This window comes from Dasypus novemcinctus, chromosome 2, assembly GCF_030445035.2.
Source record: "Dasypus novemcinctus isolate mDasNov1 chromosome 2, mDasNov1.1.hap2, whole genome shotgun sequence".
Classification (NCBI taxonomy): domain Eukaryota; kingdom Metazoa; phylum Chordata; class Mammalia; order Cingulata; family Dasypodidae; genus Dasypus; species Dasypus novemcinctus.
In genome coordinates this window covers 6,054,577-6,076,953 of record NC_080674.1, presented here as the reverse complement: position 1 = coordinate 6,076,953, position 22,377 = coordinate 6,054,577, and the positions used below count along the sequence as shown (strand labels likewise).

The following is a 22,377-nucleotide window of genomic DNA, read 5'->3' as shown; positions in this document are numbered from 1 at the left end:
TTTAACAGAGAAAAATCAGTTGACCTCAATTTTAAGAAAAAGATAAAATAGAATAATAGGATATTGTAGAAAACAAATACCCTACACATTATTGCAAATAACTGAATGAATGAATGACAAAACAAATAAAATACCTAGGCATAAAGTGATTGAGATATGGGCAAATCCTATATGGGAAAACTTTAAAACACTGCTGAAAGAAAAAAATATGAACCTATCTAAATGGAAAATATACCATATTCTTGGATAAGAAGATCCTCTTCCCTAGACTTAGTTATGATTTTAATACTATATCAATGAAAACAGCAGCATGACTTTTCCCTGGAGGTAGAAATCTTAATTATTAAATGTATAAAAGATTACAGGAGATCTAGTAGATATTAAAACACTGAAATTAAAACAGAATGGGTACAGGTGCCCAAACAAGGAATACAAGAGAACAGAGTCTCATAAAAGTACAAATGCTGGGGGAAATTTAGCTATGAAAAAGTGGCATCTTCCCACTAATTAGTAGTCACTTAGATGAAGATAAAACTATACTACATCTCATATCTATCACCAGGATAAATGGTATATGGACCTCTAGTCTAATGTACAAAACAAGCTCATGAAAATGTATAACCTCAGAGTATGGGAAAACCTCCTAAAAATGCTTCCAAATCCATAAGCAGAAAAAAAAAGATCAGTGAATTAAACTACAAAAAAATTTAAAATAAAACTTTCACATGCAAAGAATCATAAGAAAATTCAAAAGACAAAGGATAAACTGGACAAAATTTTAGTAACATATCAAAGGCAAAAGACTTTCTTATTATTAAGGAAAAAAGAGAATAAGCTAATATTAATATGGGCAAAACTATGAACAAATAGTCCAGAAAGGAAGAAATAAAAATGCCCTTAATACATATGAAAAATTGCTCAAACTCACTTGTAACAAAAGGAATGCAAATTAAATCTGCATAAGGACACGATTTCTCTAATTGTGTAACATCTACCCTGCTGATTAGCAGGTGACTGATTAGTTGGTCTATACATTACTGGTAGGAAGCAAAATGACCCAAGTTCAGAGGAAGGAAATTTTATCATATCTATCAAAACTATGTTTATCCTTTGACCTATTCCAAGTAGGCAATTCTAAAGATACACTGGCAAAAAAAAATGTACAAAATCATTGTAGCAGTTTAATATAGTTATAAATTCCAAAAAGATACTGGATTATGTTTGTAATCTGGTCTATTACTGGGCATGATTGAGTTATGATTAGGGCTTTGATTGGATCACATCAGTAGGGCATTAGTGGGTGGGGACTCACAGATAAAAGGCGTGGCAAAAGACAGAGTTGGAGCTTTTGATGCGAGTGTTCTTAATGCTGGAGTTTTTATGTTGGAGTTTGATGCTGAAGACTTAAGCTGGAGCCCCAGGGAAAGAGACAGAGCCATTCACCTGATAGTCTACAGCTGACCTTGTGGAGAAAACAGAGGCAGTGAGCCCAGAGGAGCCCAGGAAGCCTGACCCCTCGCAGATGTCGGCAACCATCTTGCTCCAACACGTGGAAATAGACTTTCATGAGGGAAGTAACATATGCTTTATGGCCTGGTATCTGTAAGCTCCTACCCCAAATAAATACCCTTTATAAAAACCAATCAATTTCTGGTATTTTACATCAGCACCCCTTTGGCTGACTAATACAATCATCCATTGTATTAGCTCCAATGGCAATCACTATTGGAAGGGTTAAAGATAAAGACATACAATGTAATATGCAGCCCAAAAAGAGCTCTGTATGATGCTATAGGGTGTTATCTGCAAAATATAAAATAGGAGGAAAAACAGAATTACTGGAAAGATAAAACATAAAATAAAATAAAGTAAAAAAACTAGCAGATACTGTTACCAAAAGGGACTAGTACAAGGAGGGAAGGGAGAATTTTTGAAACTGTTTTGCTATAGAGTTATAGCTTGACAATTGCACAATTATTGACATATTCCAAAAGTCTAAGTTTCAGATAACAGGAACCCCCTCAAAATTGAAAACAAACTGAAAACAACTGTATAGCAAGTAGAGTCATAAACACACTTAGAAAGTAATTACTCCAAGGGAATTTGGAATAGTGTTTTGACCTATATACTTGCTAGAATACATCATTAGGGTGGAAAGAGCTGAGAAAGAAAGCTTAAAATTCATTCAGTGATCTAGTTATTAATACTAATTTTGTTATTTTTTGACATTATGTGTAATACATGTACATATAAATATTACAGAATAAAACAAGTAAATTATCATGTTGAAGCTAAACACAGATTTTAAGTGTAAGACTATAAACAATAATAAATTCAAAGAAGTAACAACTTTGTAATGTTAAATATAAATGAGAAATGTCACTGTTAACTCATGTTATCTTTCTTTTCAGAATACATAGCTCCCAGTGCTGTCCCCTGAAATTACCTGGAAACCATGGCAAGGAGCAATTTCCTGACAACCAATCCCCATTTCTGTTGCAGGGAAGAAAATACGCCAGGCAAGTTTGGGACATCTTGTCACACAGAAAGCGAAACAAACACTATTTAAGATCACTGGGTTGGGGTCAAAGGATATGGAAGTAAACATCCTGGGGCTTCTACCAGCTAAAGAAAGGACTAATTGGAGCTGCAAATTGAGTTCAAACATGTGGATACTGATTCTACCAATCACACATACCTAATGAGACCCCTGATCAGCTCAGGACACTGGAAGTTCTGAAGAGGTTCCATGATTGATAAGACACATCTCTGCTGGGAGGGAGACTCCACGTGGAGAAGACATGGACGCCTGCGTTCAAGACCTTCCCAGACCTCGCTCTCCATATCTCTTCTCTTGGTTTCTTCTTATTTGTATCCTTTTACGATACACGACTATAATTGTAAGTATAGTGCTATTGGTGAGTTCTGTGAACCATTCTAGTGAATTCTTGAAGTTGAGGGGATGGTGGGAACCCCCAAATTTGCTACCAATGGTCAGAAGTGAGGTGCCCTGGGCACCTGAACTTAAGACTGGTACTTGAACGGCAGTCTCATCCAACATTGCCCTTCACTTTGGGTCTGGGCCCCTAAACTGAACTGAACTGATCAGTCTTTTCAGTTGCTGATTGAACTTGGACAGCCTACACAGGAAAATTCAAAATACCAGGCATTCTGCAGAACAAAGACCAAGCTATTTCAACAATTGAAAGGTGTAAGATAGAAGGAAGGGTAGTCTAGCCTAGCTGAAAAGACACATAAGAGATACAACAACCAAATGCAATTCTTGCATCTTGTTTAGACCCTGATTACATCAAATCAAATGCAAAAAAAGAGAAGACATTTTTAAACAAATGGGGCAATCTGAATATAGGCAGGTATTACATGGCAGCAAGAAATAACTGTTAATTTTGTTAGGTGTGATAATCACACTTTAAGGTTATCTAAGAAAATGTCTGAAGTTTTTAGACATGCAGGGTGTCAAATGATGATGTCACTGGTATACTTCAGTAAAAATAAAAGGGGGGATAAATAAAACAAGAATGGAAAATTTGGGGTGATGGATATATGGGGGTTCATTCTGATTCTCTCTACTTCTGGGTATATTTGAAATTTTCCATAGAACAATTTTTTTAAAACTTTATTTCAAGTTCAAAAAATAAAATAACAATAAAAGGCAGCAAAACAAATTGTGGAAACATTACTTTAAAAAGTCATGTCCAGCTCCATTTACCTTATTGAATTCTAAGAAAAAACTCAATTGTTTCTCCAGAGTTCAGAAAGATGAAGGAATTAACACAGACTGGCTAAATGACATGACCACGGTCTTGTTAATGAAGAAAATGGAAAAAAAAGCTTGATCCTATTCACACCTCATAACACGAAATCCCATATTCTTTTTCTTTTTTACCTTTAGCACTGATTTAACACCTTCTTTGCCTTTGCTACATAAATATTACAATATTATTATTAATAATTAATTATAGTCTATAAATTACATTAGTTGTATTTTTCCCATGTATCACCACATTCTTAATCTTGTAATACAGGAACATTCTTATATTTATATTAACCACAATCCTCATGTCCCACCAAAACCACTATGTAATGCAGTCTTTAGATTATCCTCTAGGCTGTCTTCAATTAACACTAACCTCCCTAGACTACCCTTTTCAGTCACAATCACATTTACAAATCAGCAGTACTAGTTATACTCATTGCAACTCCATCCACGTCCACACACTTTCAAGCTACCTTATTAAACATTCTAAAATACATTTACTGTCAGCTCCCCCTTCTCAACCCATATTCTATCTCCTACTATTAAAGCACAAATTTTTAAAAGAGAGATGCTGAGATGGAATGGATAGGCCTTTGCAACATGAGGAAAAAAAAATGTATCAATACATAATTTCTAAATGACCATAGTGTTGGTAAAACTGTGTATTTTCTGTCCCTTCCACCAGCAAGATTGGGGAAAACAGACACTTTGAGCTTTTGCACCCTTTTACTTTTCTCAGTGGGGTCCTTCTGATGCCCATTGGTTCTATTCAATTGTGTGCTAAACCAGATCCACCAGGCTTCAAAGATCCTTATTCAGAATCTTTCTATCTGGAAGAAGCCTGAAATCTCCCATGTGGGAACATTTATGCCACAGAAATTGGCAAACACTACAAATCAGGGCTTTTTCTCCCTGAGACCTGGTTTACCACCATATGGCTATTCTGGTTATCCTTCTCAAGTCAAGAAAAAGTCTATGATACATGTCCATTAATTTATAGATTGACCTGCTAACCAATTTTTTTTTTTAACTGAATTGCATCCACACTTCATGTAGGCTCATTCAACTAAGCATCTTCACTCTAAAGTACTCATCTATAATCATGACATGGTAGACTTAGGAATTTCAGTCACGGTCTCCCAGGCTTACCAAATTGCTGTTGACCAGACACTGCTGGAAGCCTCACCTACAAACCTGGAAGTCAGTTCTGTGTTCTTTAGTCACTTAGTTTTCTCAGGATATTCAAAATCCCTCTCCAACAGGAGTGGGCATGGCAGCTTCTACTAACAGGGGCCAAAGGTGGTGACCCCGGTCAGCCTTCTGACCCAGCCCCTCCTCTGACTCTCAGGACAAATAAGTAGCTCATCTGACAAGGTAGCAGTCTGTACTTGTTGATCATCTTCTTCCTCTTTTTTGCTTCCTCTAAATTCTGGTTGTTGGTTTTTTTTTGGAGGTGGGGCACTTGAAAATGTTGAAGACATTTCTCGCTGGAATCTTTGACCCTCTTTAACAGAGAATCTGGACTCAGATGGGATCTTCCTTCATAAGACTTTCACGCTAATGTGCTGGAGGTGCAGTTAATGTTGGGGTTTAAGATATATTTAGGGGATTTGAATCTCTGGACTAACAATGTGATAGCCAGGTCCTGAGCCTCAACAGACTCCAGCACCTACAATCTGATTTATTGGACTTAGCACACTCAGCTAAGATGGAGTTGAAGAAGGACAACCACCACGCCATGGAGCCTAGAGTGATTACAACTGAAAGTGGGAGGATTGCATCCAGCATCCATGTGGAATCTGAGCCTCCTCTTGACATAGAGGTGCAATGGACACAACCAATCCAATGTCCACATAGAAGAGGTGGCATTGGATTGGGAAAAGTGGACATGGTGGCTGATGGGTATGGGGAAAGGCAGGAAGAGATGAGAGGTGGAGGCGTCTTTGGGATATGGAGTTGCCCTGGATGGTGCTTCAGAGGCAATCACCGGACATTGTAAATCCTCACAGGGCCCACTGGATGGAATGGAGGAGACTATGGGCCATGATGTGGACCATTGACTATGAGGTGCAGAGGTGCCCAAAGATGTACTTACCAAATCCAATGGATGTGTCATGATGATGGGAATGAGTATTGCTGGGGGGGGGGGGAGAGGTGGGGTGGGGGGGTGGGGTTGAATGGGACTTCACATATATATTTTTAATGTAATATTATTACAAAGTCAATAAATAAAAAAAAAAAACAAACAGAGACCTCTCTACTTTTCCTCTTTAGATAAGCATGGCGGTGTCCCGGTGCCCTCTGGAAAGATGTACCGACTAGAAGACAATCTAAGGCAACCAGGATGCTGTCGCAGGCAGCGAAGTATGCAGGGAGAGGGCCCAAGTGTTAAGGTTAAAAGAGGCTCAGAGAACAATTCATCTTTTAAAATGCATGCCTTGACTCTGGAGGGCTAATTGAAAAGATGTTAAAAGTAGCTCAGGGGGGAAAAAGACTTCAAAGGCTTCTGTAATGAAACATTTTAGGGTTTAATCATAAAAGCTGGGCCCACAAAGTGCATTTCTTTAGTGAATCATCCATTTTCCTGTGAAAGAAAAATCTAGAACATCCTCTGCTAATTGATTTTAATGTCATCTGTACATGGAGGCGCAAAGTAATTTAATTGACTTCAAGTAAACAAAAAGGGATGCATGATCAAAACCTCATCTTGACTAGAGAGATGTTCATTCCATTTCATTCTATTTCATTTCAAATTTTAACACCAAGACTGAACAGGCTTTCCTCTGTCCTTATACCCCTTGACATCTGCCCACATTCCCTCCATTTTAGAATTCTCTCCGGTGACACTGCACAGCCTCTTACTTCTCTTAATCTTCTGGTAATATTTCTTCTCTTTCCTCTCGTCCACGGTTAGGGATTGAATTCTGTCCCCACAAAGACACGTTCAAGCGGACATGCAACCATTGGTAAACAGGGTCTTTGGAGATATGACTAGTTGAGTTGAGGCCAAACTGAATCAGGGCAGGTCTTCATCCAATATGGCCGAAGTCCTCATACACAGAGGAAATTTGCCTCAGGAGAAGGGCATTGACTGGGGGAGAGAAGGCCAAGGGACAGAGGCAGAAGATGCGTGATGGATGGCCAGCAAGCCGCCAGCAGAAGCCCACAGACTTCAGAGAAGCAGGTTCCTGCCAACACCTTGATGTTGGACCCTAACCTCCAAACCGTGAGCCAGTGCGCTGGCGCCCTCCAGCCCGGGGTGTTTGTTACAGCAGCTCCGGCAGCCTGAGACACCAGTGCTCTGGGCTCTTCCACAGGGAAGCTCAAGTCTCTAGTTTTAAACTGATCTTTCTCTCGAGCTCCAGTCTCATCTGACTCCTACACATCCTCATCTGGACAGCCCAGTATTCCTTCAATCCCACCTGAGTCTGGGTCTAAACCAAACTCAACAGCCTTTCCAGAAAAACACACATTTCTCCTCATGCCCTAGATTCCAGGTAAGCATCAGGTCTCCGTGCCTCCCGCCCTCCTCTGCTATGGCTCTCACAACCAGATCAATTTTTGTACATGATAAAAGCTCTGGAATTGCTTCCCATCAATAAGAGACACAATTATTGCACTTAGTTTTGCTTCAGGTTTGAAGTATAATTTTAAAAGCTAATGCATAATTAGTGTTTTAATAAAGAATATTAAAAACCTTTAATGGGGCTTCTATATTAATATGTATGTTTGTGTGTATAAGGATACCTTTATTTTCATGTGTCTGTGTAAGCATGTTAACCCTTTCCGTACAGTTCTTTATAAAAAGCTAAGACAAAAGCCTTATATACAAAATATCCACCACATGGACACATTCTCTTCATAATTCTGACGCCCCTTTGCAGTTATGCCCCCAAGAGATAGACTCAGTGTCCAGGTGCTGGCATATTTTGCAGCATCTGGGGAAAGGAAAAAAAAGGAAACGAAAAGATGGGCTCCCTCCACAGCTCTCCAGGTGAGCTGGCCTGAGAAGCCACCATGTCGTGCTGCCCCCCTTTTCTCCCCGGAGCCCCTGTGGGCCTCAGATGCAACCCCCTGGCCTAACGCTCAGGGCAGAGTCATAAGTGGCCAAGGCCACCCACCCCGCTGCTCCTGACAGAGCCTCGCAGGATTTGTTGAGCATTTGCCAGGCACCGAACTAAAGCCTTTCTTAGCTCAGTAACCCTGAAAGCAGAGCTGGGGGGGTACGACGATGACTGTCGGACACATGAAGAAACTGAGGCTCATAGAAGTCAAGTCACTTACTTGAAGTCACACAATTAGCCAGAATGGAAGCTCGGTGCTCCAGAGGCACTCTGACCCTGCTCTTGTGTCTCCTGGCTATTCCCCAAACCACTACCTGGCCTCCGCTGACCCCTCCTTGACTGCACCCTCCTCCAGGTGGGACACCCCTTCGGCTGACTCTCTCACCATCCTACTTCTCACTGCAACCCAAACCTGACCCTCTCCCTTACCTTCTTCTAGCTCCTTCCATAACACTTGACCCCTCTAGCAAGTGACGTAACTTATGTATTTATTTATTTTGGTATATTTCAGTTTATTTTTAATTAGAGAAATTGTAAGTTTACAGAAAAGTCTTGCATAAAATTCATATACTCCCTATTCTTAACACCTTACATTAGCATGGTCCATTTGTTACAGCTGGTGACAGAACCTGTCCATAATTGTATTATTAACTATAGTCCATGGGTTAACATAAGGGTCCCTGTTTGTGTGGTAGAGTCCTATTGATTTGGTTTGGCTTTTAACTTTTATTCTAGCAACATATATACAACCTAAAATTTCCCACTTTAACCACATTCAAATATATAACTCAGTACTGTTAAATACCTTCATAAGGTGTGCTACCATCACCACCATCCATTACCAACACTTTTCTATCAACCCATATAGAAAGGACATAATTTATTAAAGTATTGCATATTCTTTTCACTCTTTCTCCCCTCTCCCCACCTGCTAGAGCATAAGATCCCTGAGCACAAAGATTTTGTCCCCTGTTTTGCTACTCTACCTCCAGGGCTCAGAAGCAGACACTCAATAAATACTTATTGACCTGAAATGAGTACACGGGGTAAAAGCACAAAGTCCTCATAGTGGGGAGGGGAGTCAATTTTGAGATTTTCATAAATGAACATGTAAGCTGTCCTTCCATTAAGAATCCTCCAACGGGGCTTCTGGACTGAACAAGATTTCAAATCTATCAGGATGTAAGAAAAGCCACCAGCCATGCAGGCTGCCACCCACAGAGGAAACCACTGAGTTCTAAACAGTGGGCTGATCTCTGGGCCTGCCAATAGACACTAGTTTTCCTTATCCAGCAAAATGGCCACTTTGCACAGTGCAGCCTAAGAAGCATTGGCCAGAGAAGAGGTGCAGAAAACCATTGTCAACAGAGTCAGAAGACAAAGGAAAGGGATATTCTGATATGCACATTTGATTCAAACTCTGTACACTGTCCACACTTCACACATGCATATTCCTCCAGTGTGAGCTGATTGTAGCACATAAATTTTGCCAGAAGAAATGCAGTTAAAATGCCATTGAGTGAGCCTTTGATACTGATGGCTATAATTATGAGCCTGTGTGCCTGAAATATGAACTAGGCCTAGAGCTGCAGGGTGCCTAAGAGTTACCTCCTGAAAGCCTCCATGTTGCTCAAATGTGGTCACTCTCTAAGCCAAACTCAGCATATAAATGCATTACTTTCCCCCCATCATGGGACATGACTCCCGGGGATGAGCCTCCCTGGCACCGAGGGATTACTACCAAGCACCAGCTGATGATGTAACTAGAAAAACACCTTGAATAAAAGGGTCAATTCAGACTGGCAGAATATCTCAGCCTACATGTAATATCAGGTGTTAAAAACTACTTTTTGACCTTGAATAACAGGGGAAATGGAAAGGACAAATGAGTTTATATGGCTATGAGTCTCTAAAAAATGTTGGGAGGTCCTCAGAGGGGTCATGCTTATACACACTTCAGCAGGGTCCCTGAGACAGCCAAAGTAGATACAATCCCAGGTACTGTTTCTCCTGAGGGCAACAGAGACCCACAGGTTCTACAGTCATGGCATATGGCTCTGGAGTTCAGTGCCATGTCAGCTGGTCCTTCTTTGGAGTTTGTGTTTCTGAGTGTGATGAATTAGACTCAGATGTGACCTTTCTACATATGCATTTTCTGTCACATTTACTGGACTTGTGGTAGGCACAGGGGTTGGTCTTTAAAACACCCCTGTTAGCTGGCCAGGGTAAGTCCAATAAACCAGACAAAGGTGAAGAAGTTCAACCACCACACCAGGGAGCCAAGAGGGCCTACAACTGCAAGCAGGAGAATTTCATCCATCATCTATGTTAAATCTAAGCCCCTCTTGATGTAGAGGGGGACTGGACATAACCATCCCAGGGTCCACAGGATGGAGGAATAGAGTATGGATTAGAGTGGATTTACTGGTGTTCTGCTGTAGAACTATTGAGATTAACATTGTAGCACTGATGTGGAGAAAATGGCCACGGTAGCTGCTGAGGGTAGGGAGAGGGAAGAAGAGATATGATGTGGGGGCATTTTCAGAATTTGGAGTTGTCCTGGGTAGTCCTGCAGGAACAGATGCTGGATATCGTGCTCCTGCCATGGCCTACTGGGTGGACTGGGGAAGAGTGTAGACTACAATGTAGACCATACCACTATCCATGTGGTACAGCAGTGCTCCAAAATATATTCACCAGGTGCAGTGAATGTGCCACAATGATGGAAGAGGTTGTTGATGTGGGAGGAGTGAAGTGAGGGGGGTGGGGGTATATGCGGACTCATATTTTTTGAATGTAACATTTAAAAGAAAATAAAGAAGAAAAAAAATGCCATTGAAATTAACCCAAATTCAGCCTAGGGCCCCTTTGTATCAGTATCTTTATTGTTCCCAGGTTAATCAAAGGGGCTGCATTCTATTCAGAATTAGGAAAAGATGCCTCAGGGTACTGGAATGTGTGCCATGATTCCTAACAAGCCTTGCAATCCTCCCTAGGACCCTCCTAGCTGCTGCCATTGTGATTGTGATTTTGAGATGAGGAAACCTTCCAACTTGAACTTGGTGACCTTCATTTCACCCCAATCTGGGACTCGTAAGCCTGCGTTTGTGCCCACCAAGGGGAGCACAGTCCCTGTGGTTGCTGGAGCCCCTACATTTCATCACAGGAGGGAGACTGGGGGAACTGTCAAGAGCCCAGCAAACACACTCCTTTGACTTAACCTCTGTAGTCCCTTGAGGGAGGTGAGAGAGATTCTGGGGATGGTCAAATGATCCTTAAACCAATGCCTTAGAACTGCCACCAGCAGCTCCAGAACATCAGCATTCTGAAAACTTCTAATACTTTTGGCCCTCCTCATTCACAGATTCCACATTGCAAATTCACCTATTTGCTCAAAGTTATTTGTAACCCTAAAATCAATACTCTTGACACTTTTGTGGTCATTGGCAGCCATGGGCAGTTACAAAAAGTGAGTCATCCAACTTGCACATGCCCAACTTGGGTCAAACAAGGAGCATCTCTGCCTTCTTGTTTCAGCTATTATACCGTAAGCAAATGGTGGTATATTTGGTGCCAGGCTTTTCACATTTTCTGCTTCTTGTTGATGATTTTGTTGTTTATAAAAGCCCCCAAGTGTAGCCCTGAAGCTCTGTCTAGTATTTCTAAGCACAAGAAGGCTGCCATGTGGCTTACAAAGAAAACATACTTTAGAAAAGCTTCATTCAAGCATGAGTTCAATGTTAGTGAATCAACAATATCTATTAAATAATGTGTCTTTAAATAGAAACACCTAAAATGAGATTATGTATTGATCAGGGGATAAAAATGCAAGTGTCCTCAGACAAGCTGTACCCACCCAGCTCTCTGCAACATGTTCTTTTTCTAGAGCCCATGAGCATGCTGGGGACAGAGCATCACCCTGCCAGCACCCGCTTCCATCCACTGCCAAGCACACCAGCTGCTGACGGGTGAGGATGTCACTGCCAATACCTGATGATCACTCTTCAAAGGCACTCTGATGTGAGGACCTTTGTTTCAGAATTTCAATCCTGGACTTTGTTAATACTTCACGTGAACCTGTTCTTCTGGCTTTCTAATATTACAATCAGTTTACTATATTTAGTGACGAGTTGAAATTAGGTGGGATGAAATGCTAACTCATAGAAATATCAAGGCCAAGGCATATGCTGTTTCAAATTATCACATAACAAAATGGAAACGGAAACAGGAGAGACAGAACCGTGAACTCAGCAGTTCCTGTGTCACATCCTTCGTGATTACATTGATTTCATCGTTATTCACTTGCCACAAAGTGAGTGATTTCTAGTCTGTGCTCGCTCGGCTCCAAAACAAAGGTAAGACCTTTGAGGTTCCCAAGGGCTGCTAATATTTAAACAGTGGCCTTGATCTACAGAAATCCACCCCTACGTCATTTTATACCTTGAGGGGAAAAAAAGGAGAATGCTCACCCATCCAAGGATGTTGCTCACGCCTAACCTTGCCCAAGTCTTCGCTATTAGATTATGATGAAGATAAACATCTCAGTCTTATTAGTGACCTGGGGCTGCATTTGGCCCCGTGTTTCAGATGGCACAGGTCCCTCTGCTGACCACACATGGACCAAGTCCCATGCTCAAAATAGCGTTTGGCTCCCAATGAGAAAGAAACCTTAGCTGTCCTTTTAGTAGTCAACACATTCTCCAGTTACTCCCAGGGGCCGTGGGTTTTCAGTTGGAACTAATTGGAATCTTTTAGACTCTTAAGGAAAAGCGTATTCCCTTAATTAAGTAAACAGCTTATAGGCAATGGGAGCTTTTCCAGAGCTTAGAAATGAGTTGTCTTACCCACTGGGCTGCCACTGCTGGCTGGCTACAGATACTGCTGGCTGCCTCTGCTGGAAATTCTGACCATGTCATATGACTAGCAGGACAGGTTCCCACACCAGCAAGTGCGTTAAAGAATGAGTGAGGGGGCTCTGGAAGAGATGACGGCAGCCGAAACCACATCCAGGATTTCCTCTAATGGAGGGAAACGAGGCTTATTCTAGAATTACTCCTCCTGTTGCCTGGGCCACACAACACGCACCGCTTTCATGCGCTGATGCCACCATTTTGAAGGTCTCCATAACTTTTGAACCATGGACCCCTCATCTGCCCTTTTGCACTGAGCCCCACCTATCGTGGAGCAGATTCTGTGCACAGACCAGGTCCCCTTGGACTTTTTAACAGTCCCAGGTAGTGAAGGAGTAGAACAAAGCCTCCAGTCCCCTGTGGGCCTCAGTTCCTTCCCAGCACGGAGCTGCAGATCCCACATGGCAGCGGCTGAGCTCGGGGGCCTGCCTCAGCTCACACTCTGGGCAGAGCTATCCTCTAACCTCGGCTCCTGGCGAGGCTCCGTCGACCTCCCCGCCTTCCCTCAAAAGGCCTGGAGAACCGAAGGGCCGTCAAGTCTCCAGAGCACAAGAGGGAAGGCCACAGCCCCGGCCAGCAGGCCCGGGGCCCCTCAGAGGACTCGGGCACTCCAGGGTGTGGAGAGATCTAGAAACAACCACAAATTCCATTACAAAGCTGAAAGGTTCTAAGATAAAACAGGGAGCCCCGAGTCCCCTACAAGCTCAGAACACAAGAGACAATGAAACAGAAGAACGTTTCACTCTTGGCATAACCCCTCACAAAGGGCACCGGCTAGTGGTCTTTGGGCAGAAGTGGTCCAAACGCAGACCCTCCACGCTATGTCCAGGAGTATTCACGAGGCTAATTTAGGCAGGACAGGAGCTCCTCAACGTGTCTCCATTCCCACCGCCTCTCCATGGCCCTCCTCAGTGGGGCCTTGGCACTCCCTTCACTGCCTCCCCCCTGTGCTCCCAGCACTTCACTGTGGCTTGGGCTGGGGCAGGGGGCGTATAAGAGTGAGGAGAATGGCCCAGTTTGACCGAGCTTATCACGCAGCCCACGAGGCAAGCACTGTGTGTTCACTACAACCTACTGTGTCCGGTAAAAGCTAAATCCATTCCACAAATAAGAACATCACAGTTCAAAAGGGCCACAAAGCTAACGAAGTGCTGAGAATGTAGAGTGGAGGTAAAAATATTATGAAGACGATATAACATACAGCATTCAAGTGTTCCCCTCCAATATTTACTCGCCATGGATCTAGAAGTTTACTCTAGACTTTACTCGGCGCCTATGTCTTTATTTGATTTGGGGAGTGTTCTTTGTTCTGTCCTTTATGAATTGGGTGACGATACGAGTGGCTGCTGGGAAAAGGAAATTTGAAATCCTGAATACTGGAGAAGCTAAGAGAGGTGTTGCTTAGCAACTCTTAATAGGAAATAACTCAAACTCTGAATTTATTTTTTCCTGAGAAGTTGCTGCTTGCGCTGGAGCCTAGAGTTCTCGCCTTTCATTCCAAAGCTTCCTTGAACGCTCACACACGTGTGACAATACACTCCCCTAACGTGATGGGTAAAAACCTGTATTATTTACCAATTTCCTTCAATACGTTCCCCTTGGACGTCACAACAGCATCCAGGATTCAAGACAAAAATAGCTGGAATGCTATGAAAAGAACCATTTTACAGTCATTTGGCCAACAGAAGGGGCACTTCACAGAGCAAGCCCTGCTCCCAAGCAAACCACCATCAAAACGTCTCTCTTTAAATAGAGTCAAAAACAGATGTTTTAAAGGTCTAAAGAGCAATGTTCCTCTCTTGGTAAATTCCAGATCTTTCGGGAAAACAGCACAAATGCCAGACTGCCATCACCAGACTGCCATTTTCCAGACCTGGTGCTGCCTTCTCCAGGAGCCTCTGCCACGTGTTCCGGGAGTAGATCAGGCAGGAATCGAACTCAAATCAGATTCCACTCCCCCAAGCACAGAAGGCCCCGGGCCTGCGGTGGCAAGGACACACCCAGCCCTGGAGCTGATGCGCGCAGGGAGGAGGAGGGGGGGCTCTGGCCAGTCCTGGCCTCCTGCAGCCCTTCCGGCCCCATGGGTTCTTCCTACCTGGAAGAATGGGGCGGACTGCTGGGATGGGGGTAGAAACAGAACCGGGAGAGCAAACAGGCATCAAGAGTGAAAGTTCAAGGAATCGGTTTATAGGAAAGCAAGTTAACTTTGGTCTGAAAGCAAAAACCAATACCCAAGTAATAACACTGTCCCCTATCTATATAGACCCTCATTCACTGGGACAAAAAAGTCACCTTTCTCTTAGTGCGTCATCTGCCGAGTGGGAATGCTCCACTGGGAATATCAACTGGCTCAGTGAAGCCGTGAAATCACCAGTTTCTTGGCGTCCCTGAAGAAACACTTTCCTCTCCATGAAGTTTTCCCAGTTAATGTCTAGCCCAAGTGTTTCAGAAGGAACAACCTAGAATTACCAGTGTATCCCTTCTTCATCAATGCCATTTGCCAAGGCACAAGAGTGGAGCACCTGCAGCCCCCTGAGCCGTGGGAATTTGGAGACCACGCGTAAGGGTGGAGCAGGGACTCCAGTGCCAGAGTGCCAATGCCAAGTTTGGGTCCACCTTCTGGCTGTGTGATTTTGGGAAGCCGCTTAACCTCTCTGGGCCACAGTTTGGTCATCTACAAAATGCAAGCAATGAAAGTACTTAACTCACAGGGTTTGCGGTCCAAACAAGGGAATGCGTGTCCCTGGCCTGGTCCCCGGCCCAGAGAAAGTATGACAAATGTTCACCACAATGATTACAGGAGAGGAGACGAGTGGATAGGTAAATCACGCGTGCAGGCCTTGAGTTCTTTTCACAAACGTTTGTGGTGTGGTCGCTATGTTTGCGGCACTGGGCTGGGCACCTAGAGCAGAGCAGGAAATGAAAATGCCTCCGAGCCCACCCAGTCTTTTCAGACGTGCACTGGGTATGGACTGGGTGAAGAGGGCGCTAACAGGGTAGACTGAGAACGGGGAAGCTTGCTTAATTACCACCGGCCATTTAGGATGCCAGTCTGCAAGGCCTGGGTCTATGCCCCTCTCCAGAAAAGCACAAGTGGTGAGAAAGAAGAGGATGCAGAGAGACTGTTCTAGAAACACGCCTGTCTATTCAACCAGTCAGGCGGGGAAGGACGTGAGGGTCTTGGTTAATTCCGGGCTCGCTGCCGACCAGGCGGTTTTCCCAACACTCTGGCTGGGAACTCAGACGAGGGAGTGGACAGAATAACAGAAAGGAGAGGGGTGTCTAAACGACCACCCCTCAGGCCAGCCCCCCTCTGCGGCACTTCCCCGGCTTACATGTCTCATCGGTATATGCTCTGCCATTAAAAAGAGGCAAAAGGCGAAACAGCCTCATCCTTGTTGCTAATTAAACTGGTTTTTACAACTAGTTTTGGTTCTCATTTTTCTTAAGGGTGTGCTTCACTAAATCCAAAACGCCCCCCAAAGAAATCACTCTGGGCCAGTGCATAAGAAGAGATGGGTTTCCCAGAGGCCCAGGGCAGCCTCTCTATGCCTTTCTCCTTGCATTTATAGGCTACGAGGTTTCTCTGATGGTAAACATATTCTTTAATAGGATTTTGAGTGACTGCACTAAAGGAAAAGCAATCCAACTCTGTACCATTTCAAAGGCTGTGAGAGGTCTTTATTTTCTTTCATTTTCACCCATTTTCAATTAAAAAAAAAGATGTTTGCACTCAGATGTCCTATTTTTGTAAGAAAACACACACATGCACATGCCAAATGTTTGGCATCCTTTTGGATAATAGGACAAAAAAGCCTCTTTTTCCTGGAGCAAGACATTTAACCTTTCAAGTTGATGGAGATTTAATGAATCTACAGTAACTTTAGCAAGGTCTCCTTGCAGTGGCTGGATGGAAATGTCGTTGTCAGGAATGGGAATTTTCAGCTCTAATCAAGACTCTCTTACTACGAGGGAAAAGCAGAAAACTGGAGTCAGATGTAAATAAGATTCAGGTCAAAGGACTATCGTGGGCTCTGGAAGTAAATTAGAATATTTATAATTACCAGCAATTCTAGGCATTGCCTTAAGCCTGACCACACCTCCCCTTCCAACTTTGGAAGGATATTCCCAGCTCAGAAAACATCCCAGAAGTTTCCTAGATCAGCAGGCATCAGCTGAGTTGAAATGGAGTCTCTTATTAGAAATTCATGAAATGAAACACACTTTAAAAGGTTCAGTGTTCACCCAGTGAATCAAAAACATTGAAAACATTGATCAGACAAGAAGGACTTACTCAGATGTCACGAAGGTAGGAATAAAAATGAAGCACTTCCATTATTCAAATGTGAATGTGCAGAAGTGAGCAGCGCTCTCTAACTCTAGAGTGCAGACATTCGTTTATGATGCTCTGCTACTTTTACGTCAATACAACTATGCAGGTTACTTACTCTACATTCATGAGTGTGGATTTATTTCAACATGACATTCAATGTAGCAACATCCCTAATCCCTCCAGACACTAGCTTAAGAGGGTGTCAAAACCCCAAGTGCACCCATTTAATTTCAAGGAGGATTTAGAATTAAAATGAAGGCTCAGGACAAGGGCAGTTTCCAAAGTCTAAGAAGGGAGAGTAAAACTTGGAGTGATGGCCACATGATGGAAATGTCTGTCTTGCAATGGGAGAGAATATTTGTCTGTCACTGAAATACTATCCAAACATGGTAAAGATGACCATACCTTGGAAATAACTGGTGCTCCTCCAGTAGATGTCTTCTCGGGTTTAATGAATCACAGCTGGCCTCTCTTGGATTAGATCTCTGAGTTCAAACGTCCTGTGCTACCCCAGGCAGCTCAGCCCTGAGTGAGCTACTCAACCACCCTATGTCCTCGTTTCTGCACCTGTAAAGTCTCGAGAAGACAACACCGCCTCGTAGAGCCATGAGGAAATTCAATGAGGTTGTCTATGGGAAATCCTCAGAAGAGGGCCTGGCATGAAGTCCTGAAGGTACAAATGCTGGCTACTTAACCTTCTGCACACCGTACAGGAGCTGCCAATGACCATGGCCTACACGCAAGTTGCCTTCAACAATATTGCTCATTTAGCCGTTTTCAAGTGGAACCACCCTATTCTCAAGGGTGTTACAGTAGACCTGCTTTCTTACCCACTGCAAATCAACTGTCACACTTCTGGATGGTTTGTGGCTCTGGACTAGCTTCTGAAAGACCCCAGATGACATGACTTTCGCTTAAGAGGGTGGACTAATTTCATTTTAAATATCCCACTGAACCTGAATCGAGCCGAGGGGACAAAGGGCGTTGGGCAGATTCCAGCCTCCTGGGGAGGAATGGGATGTCAAGGAGCCTCTCCTGGCAAGGGGTGTGAGCATTCCTGGGCAGGCTGCACTTTCTTTCACGCTGGGTGGCTCTCCTTACGAGGCGCACTCCTTGCATGTGGGGCTCCCCTACACGGGGGACACCCCTGCATGGCAGGGCACTCCTTGCGCTCATCAGCACTGCGCATGGGCCAGCTCCACACAGGGCAAGGAGGCCCGGGGTTTGAACCACAGACCTCCCATGTGGTAGGCAGACGTCCTATCCGTTGGGCCAAGTTCGCTTCCCCTTAAAGAGATTTTTAAAGGGGTGATGATAGCAACATTAAAACCAAGGCATGTTATAAAACCAAAAGATAGTGTGAAAACACAAGGACAATGACAGAGGCCTGGAGACTAAAAACTATAGATGTCCATCCAGGAAAACATGGCACCGTAGGAACTGGGTGCCTGTTTTTGGCTGATTCCTCTTTAGGTTGCTCGGGACACAATAGTGGAAAGATAGTCATATTCCTGCCTGGAAGAGGAGATGTTCTAGAAGGGGAGACAATAAAGAAAGGGTGTCCGAGACGATGAAAGGCGTTCAGGCTCGCCCCCCGTGCTATGGAACACAGAAGCAGGAGGAGAGGTGGAGATAGAGGTGGTGTCTGGGTGTTCTGAGAAGGAGCTCTGTGAGGACACTGAAAGGTCACGCAGAAGCCTTGCAATGTGGAAGAAGAGCATTCCATACAGAAGGTGTCCTTACCCTGACAAAGGACTTTTATTTAAAAAGAAAAAAAGAAAGAAACCCTAAAGCAAATATAATCTTTGTGGTGGCATTTTTGACATGTTCCCATTAGGTTGGAAACAGGCACGGATGCCCACAAGCACACAATCATTCAACTCTACATTTATCATCCTTGCTAATAGGATTAGACAATACGACTCATAAATATACAGTCAAATAAGGATTGGAGAGGGAGAAAAAAAATTTAAATTAGCTGCATGCAATAATATGGTTGACATACAAAAAAAATCTAAGACTGGGAAAAACACAGAAAAAATAAGATTTCAAAAAAGTTTGTTGGATATAGACGGCCATAAAAATAGCACTCTTATACATCAACATTACCCTATTACATTATTTATATTAAGCTCAGTACTACTAATTACTCTTAGAAAGGTAATAAGGAAATATCCCATTAATAAACACATCAACAAAAAATGTAAGTTATCTAAGAAAAAGTCTAAGGAAATTTGTTGCTGATTTTATGAAGAAGAAAATGCTCTATATGACATAAAAGAAGAAGAGAACTAGTGGAGGGACATACTTTATTATTAGATGGGAAGACTCAATACAAAAATATGTCAAAACTCTGGACATTTTTAATAATATCTGTATTAATTTTCCAGGACTGTCCAAACAAATTATGACACACTAGATGGTTTCAAACAGCAGAAAGTCATTCTTTCATATTCTGGAGGCCAGAAGTCCAGCACCAAGAGTTGGAAGAGCCACGTTCATCCCCACCTCCAGAGCACGAGGCTTTCTCACCTCCTCCAGCTTCCGGTGGCCTCAGGCATTCCTTGACTTGTGGCACCAGGACCCCGGTGGCTGCCCCTGTTGTCACAGGGCATCTGTCCTCACATCTGTGCCTGTGTCCAAATTTTCCTCTTCATATCAGGACACCAGTCATAGTGGATTTAGGGCCTGCTGTAATCTAGCATGACCTCATTTTAACTTTACTAATCACATCTGCAAAAACTCCATGTCCACACAAGTCACCTTCTGAGGTTCCAAGTGGACAGGGACGGGGGAGGAAATGATTCGACCCAGTACAGCATCCTTTTATTATGTCCTAGATTTTTAGTATTTTTCAAAGCAAAAGTTCAGAAAGTCTATATAATTCTATATAATTCCAATACAGATTCCAACTAGAATTTTCACTGAACATGACAAACTGATTTTTTAATTCACACAGAAAAGCCTACTAAGAAAATTCTGGGCAACAGAAAAAGTAGGGGGTACTTGCCCTTCCAGATAGCAAGGCTTCTTATAGAGCTACATTACTAAAGCAATGCTGTGTTGGTGTAAGGAAAGGGACAACTAGGACACACCCCTCATGGCAGTAAGTCCAGACCCAGTAGGTCTGGTGTGCACCGGCATGAAGGCAGAAGGCAATAACCAGAGTCCGTGGTAAGCAGCCGTGTCAGGTTGGAGTGCAGCGCATGTGAAGAAAATGGTGGGAGAAGCAACAGGGAGGGCACAAAGGCCTTGGGTTGGAGAAGGATGGGAACCAAGGAAGGTGGGCTTCCCTGGTCCCTGGAGGCTTCTACAGGGAACCACAGGAACAGAAAGCTGGTCACACAATTCATCTGTCCAACAGGACACCATCATTCTAGAAGCAGGGTGACTAACTCAGAGTGTGTCCAGTCCTCTCCCTTTACAGAAGAAACTGAGGCCCAAGGGCATATGATTGCTTCCTGGTCAAGGGCATATAACTGCTTCCTGATAGAACCCACCATGGGAACTCATCTTTGGACTCAGCCAGGACTCTTTCCCACTATGGCTTCTGCACTACATTCTGTTCCTTTTCATGGTATCTGAACCCATTGTCCATTCACATCTTGAATATCTCTTCTCCCTTAGCCTCTAAAATAATTCTCCTTCACTAGTTCTCTACTCCCCTTGAAGGCTTTCCTCTACCCATTACTGGCGCCTGGTCCCCTGCTGACCCCTGGTTCTTGATGTCCTCACCAACTCTGCAATGGACCCTTCAGCCACCCAATTCACTCTTTCCCTGGATGGCTAAAGACCCCATGGCATCTTATATCTGTATCTCTATCCCAGACCTGACCCCTAACAATGCATCATTCTAGGAAACCACCCACTGGTTACACTGGGAAGAACCACCATATGGGAATGCAGTGGGTGTGTGTGTGGGGGGGTGTCCCACTCAGACTGCATTCTCTTAAAGACATGATACCACCCCAGAGGCAGCAATTTCCTAAGCTGAGAGCTTTACCAAGTTCACAATTAAGGAAAGTGAATTTCCTATCAGGTATCTGGAGCAACCATATTGGTATGATGCCAGTAACACAGAAGATTGTCTGTATGTCTGTATGCAAGACTCCAATAACTTAGAAAGAATTCAAGGGCAAGGATACATGTTGGAGAGTTGGAGGCACATGATAAGGTTCCAATCACAGGAGGGCTCTGTAATAACAGAAATCCTAGCCTTGGTACTCAAGGAACAGGGAAAGAATTGAGTTACCAAAATGGTGCCGTGAGATGTCAAGCAAGACTCAGCTCTCTAAAACAAGTGGGAATGTGAAACCCAGCCCAAGCCCTATCTGCCAGCTCATTTCATTGATTAAACGGAGTCCATCCTCTACCCTCAAGAAAGCGTCAGGTGTCTTCACCCATGGGGCACAGAGAAAACAATACCTTCAAATGATTTTATTCTCAGAGGGCCCCTGCTTGCAGCTTAGGGCCAAGTTTATAGAATTAGCTATGTCCCAATCCAGGTGCATTAAGGAAATACAAGGATATTTTAACAACTTACCTGGTCCCAGGGGGAGACGGTCCCTCCAAAACACATGAACAAATATCCCATGGCCACGAGACATATCCATATCACCAAAGAGAAAAGGCGAAGCAGCTTCTTAAACACAGACTCGATGCAGACAAGGATGAATATCGCAAAGAAAATGGCCAGGGCGGTTGGAACCGTTATTAAAAATGCCACGTGGTCATCAACTTCCTGAGGACAGAGGAAAAAAAATTTAGAAAGTTACAATTTAAAGTTCTGATTCCAGATATTGGGATTACTAAAATTCAATCAAAAGTAATCACTGTCAAATGATATTGGATTTTAAAGAATCACTTCAAAATAGAACAGTTTGAACTTTTGAAAACCTAAGTTTCCTACTAAATAACCTTCTGTGTTTATATAAATAACCCAATATTGGACATTTATATTATGCAAAAAACACTCATACCATCAGGTTTAAATTTTCCCTGATAAATGGGGAAATGGATTTTATTCAAGAATGAACTCAAGGAAAGTAAATGCAAGAACATAAGGCAATCAGGAGAAAAGAAGCCAACCAAACTCACTATTTGAGGTCAGAGGATCATAAATATCTTGGTCCCAGAAAATCACTGTAAAGATATTTTAAGCTTCCAAATGGATCTGAAATGTTTGATTAAAAAAAAAAAAAAAAAACTCTCTCATTTTCTAAAGTGATGAACTTTTGTTGTAATGCATGCATGGTAATTAATGTTTTAAAGAGCTCATAGGTTAATAGAGAC

At 43.1% G+C, this 22,377-nt stretch overlaps 1 protein-coding gene across 2 annotated transcripts in view; it reads right to left on the bottom strand.

Annotated features, from left to right (window-relative positions):
- The window catches only part of ADCY2 (adenylate cyclase 2), a 455,060-nt gene that overhangs the window by 401,155 nt on the left and 31,528 nt on the right, over positions 1-22,377 (bottom strand). For both annotated transcript variants that reach the window (XM_071207382.1, XM_058306528.1), the window contains exon 2: positions 21,629-21,826. In XM_071207382.1, coding sequence (XP_071063483.1) covers positions 21,629-21,826 — 198 coding nt within the window. The remainder of the gene's footprint in view (positions 1-21,628; positions 21,827-22,377) is intronic.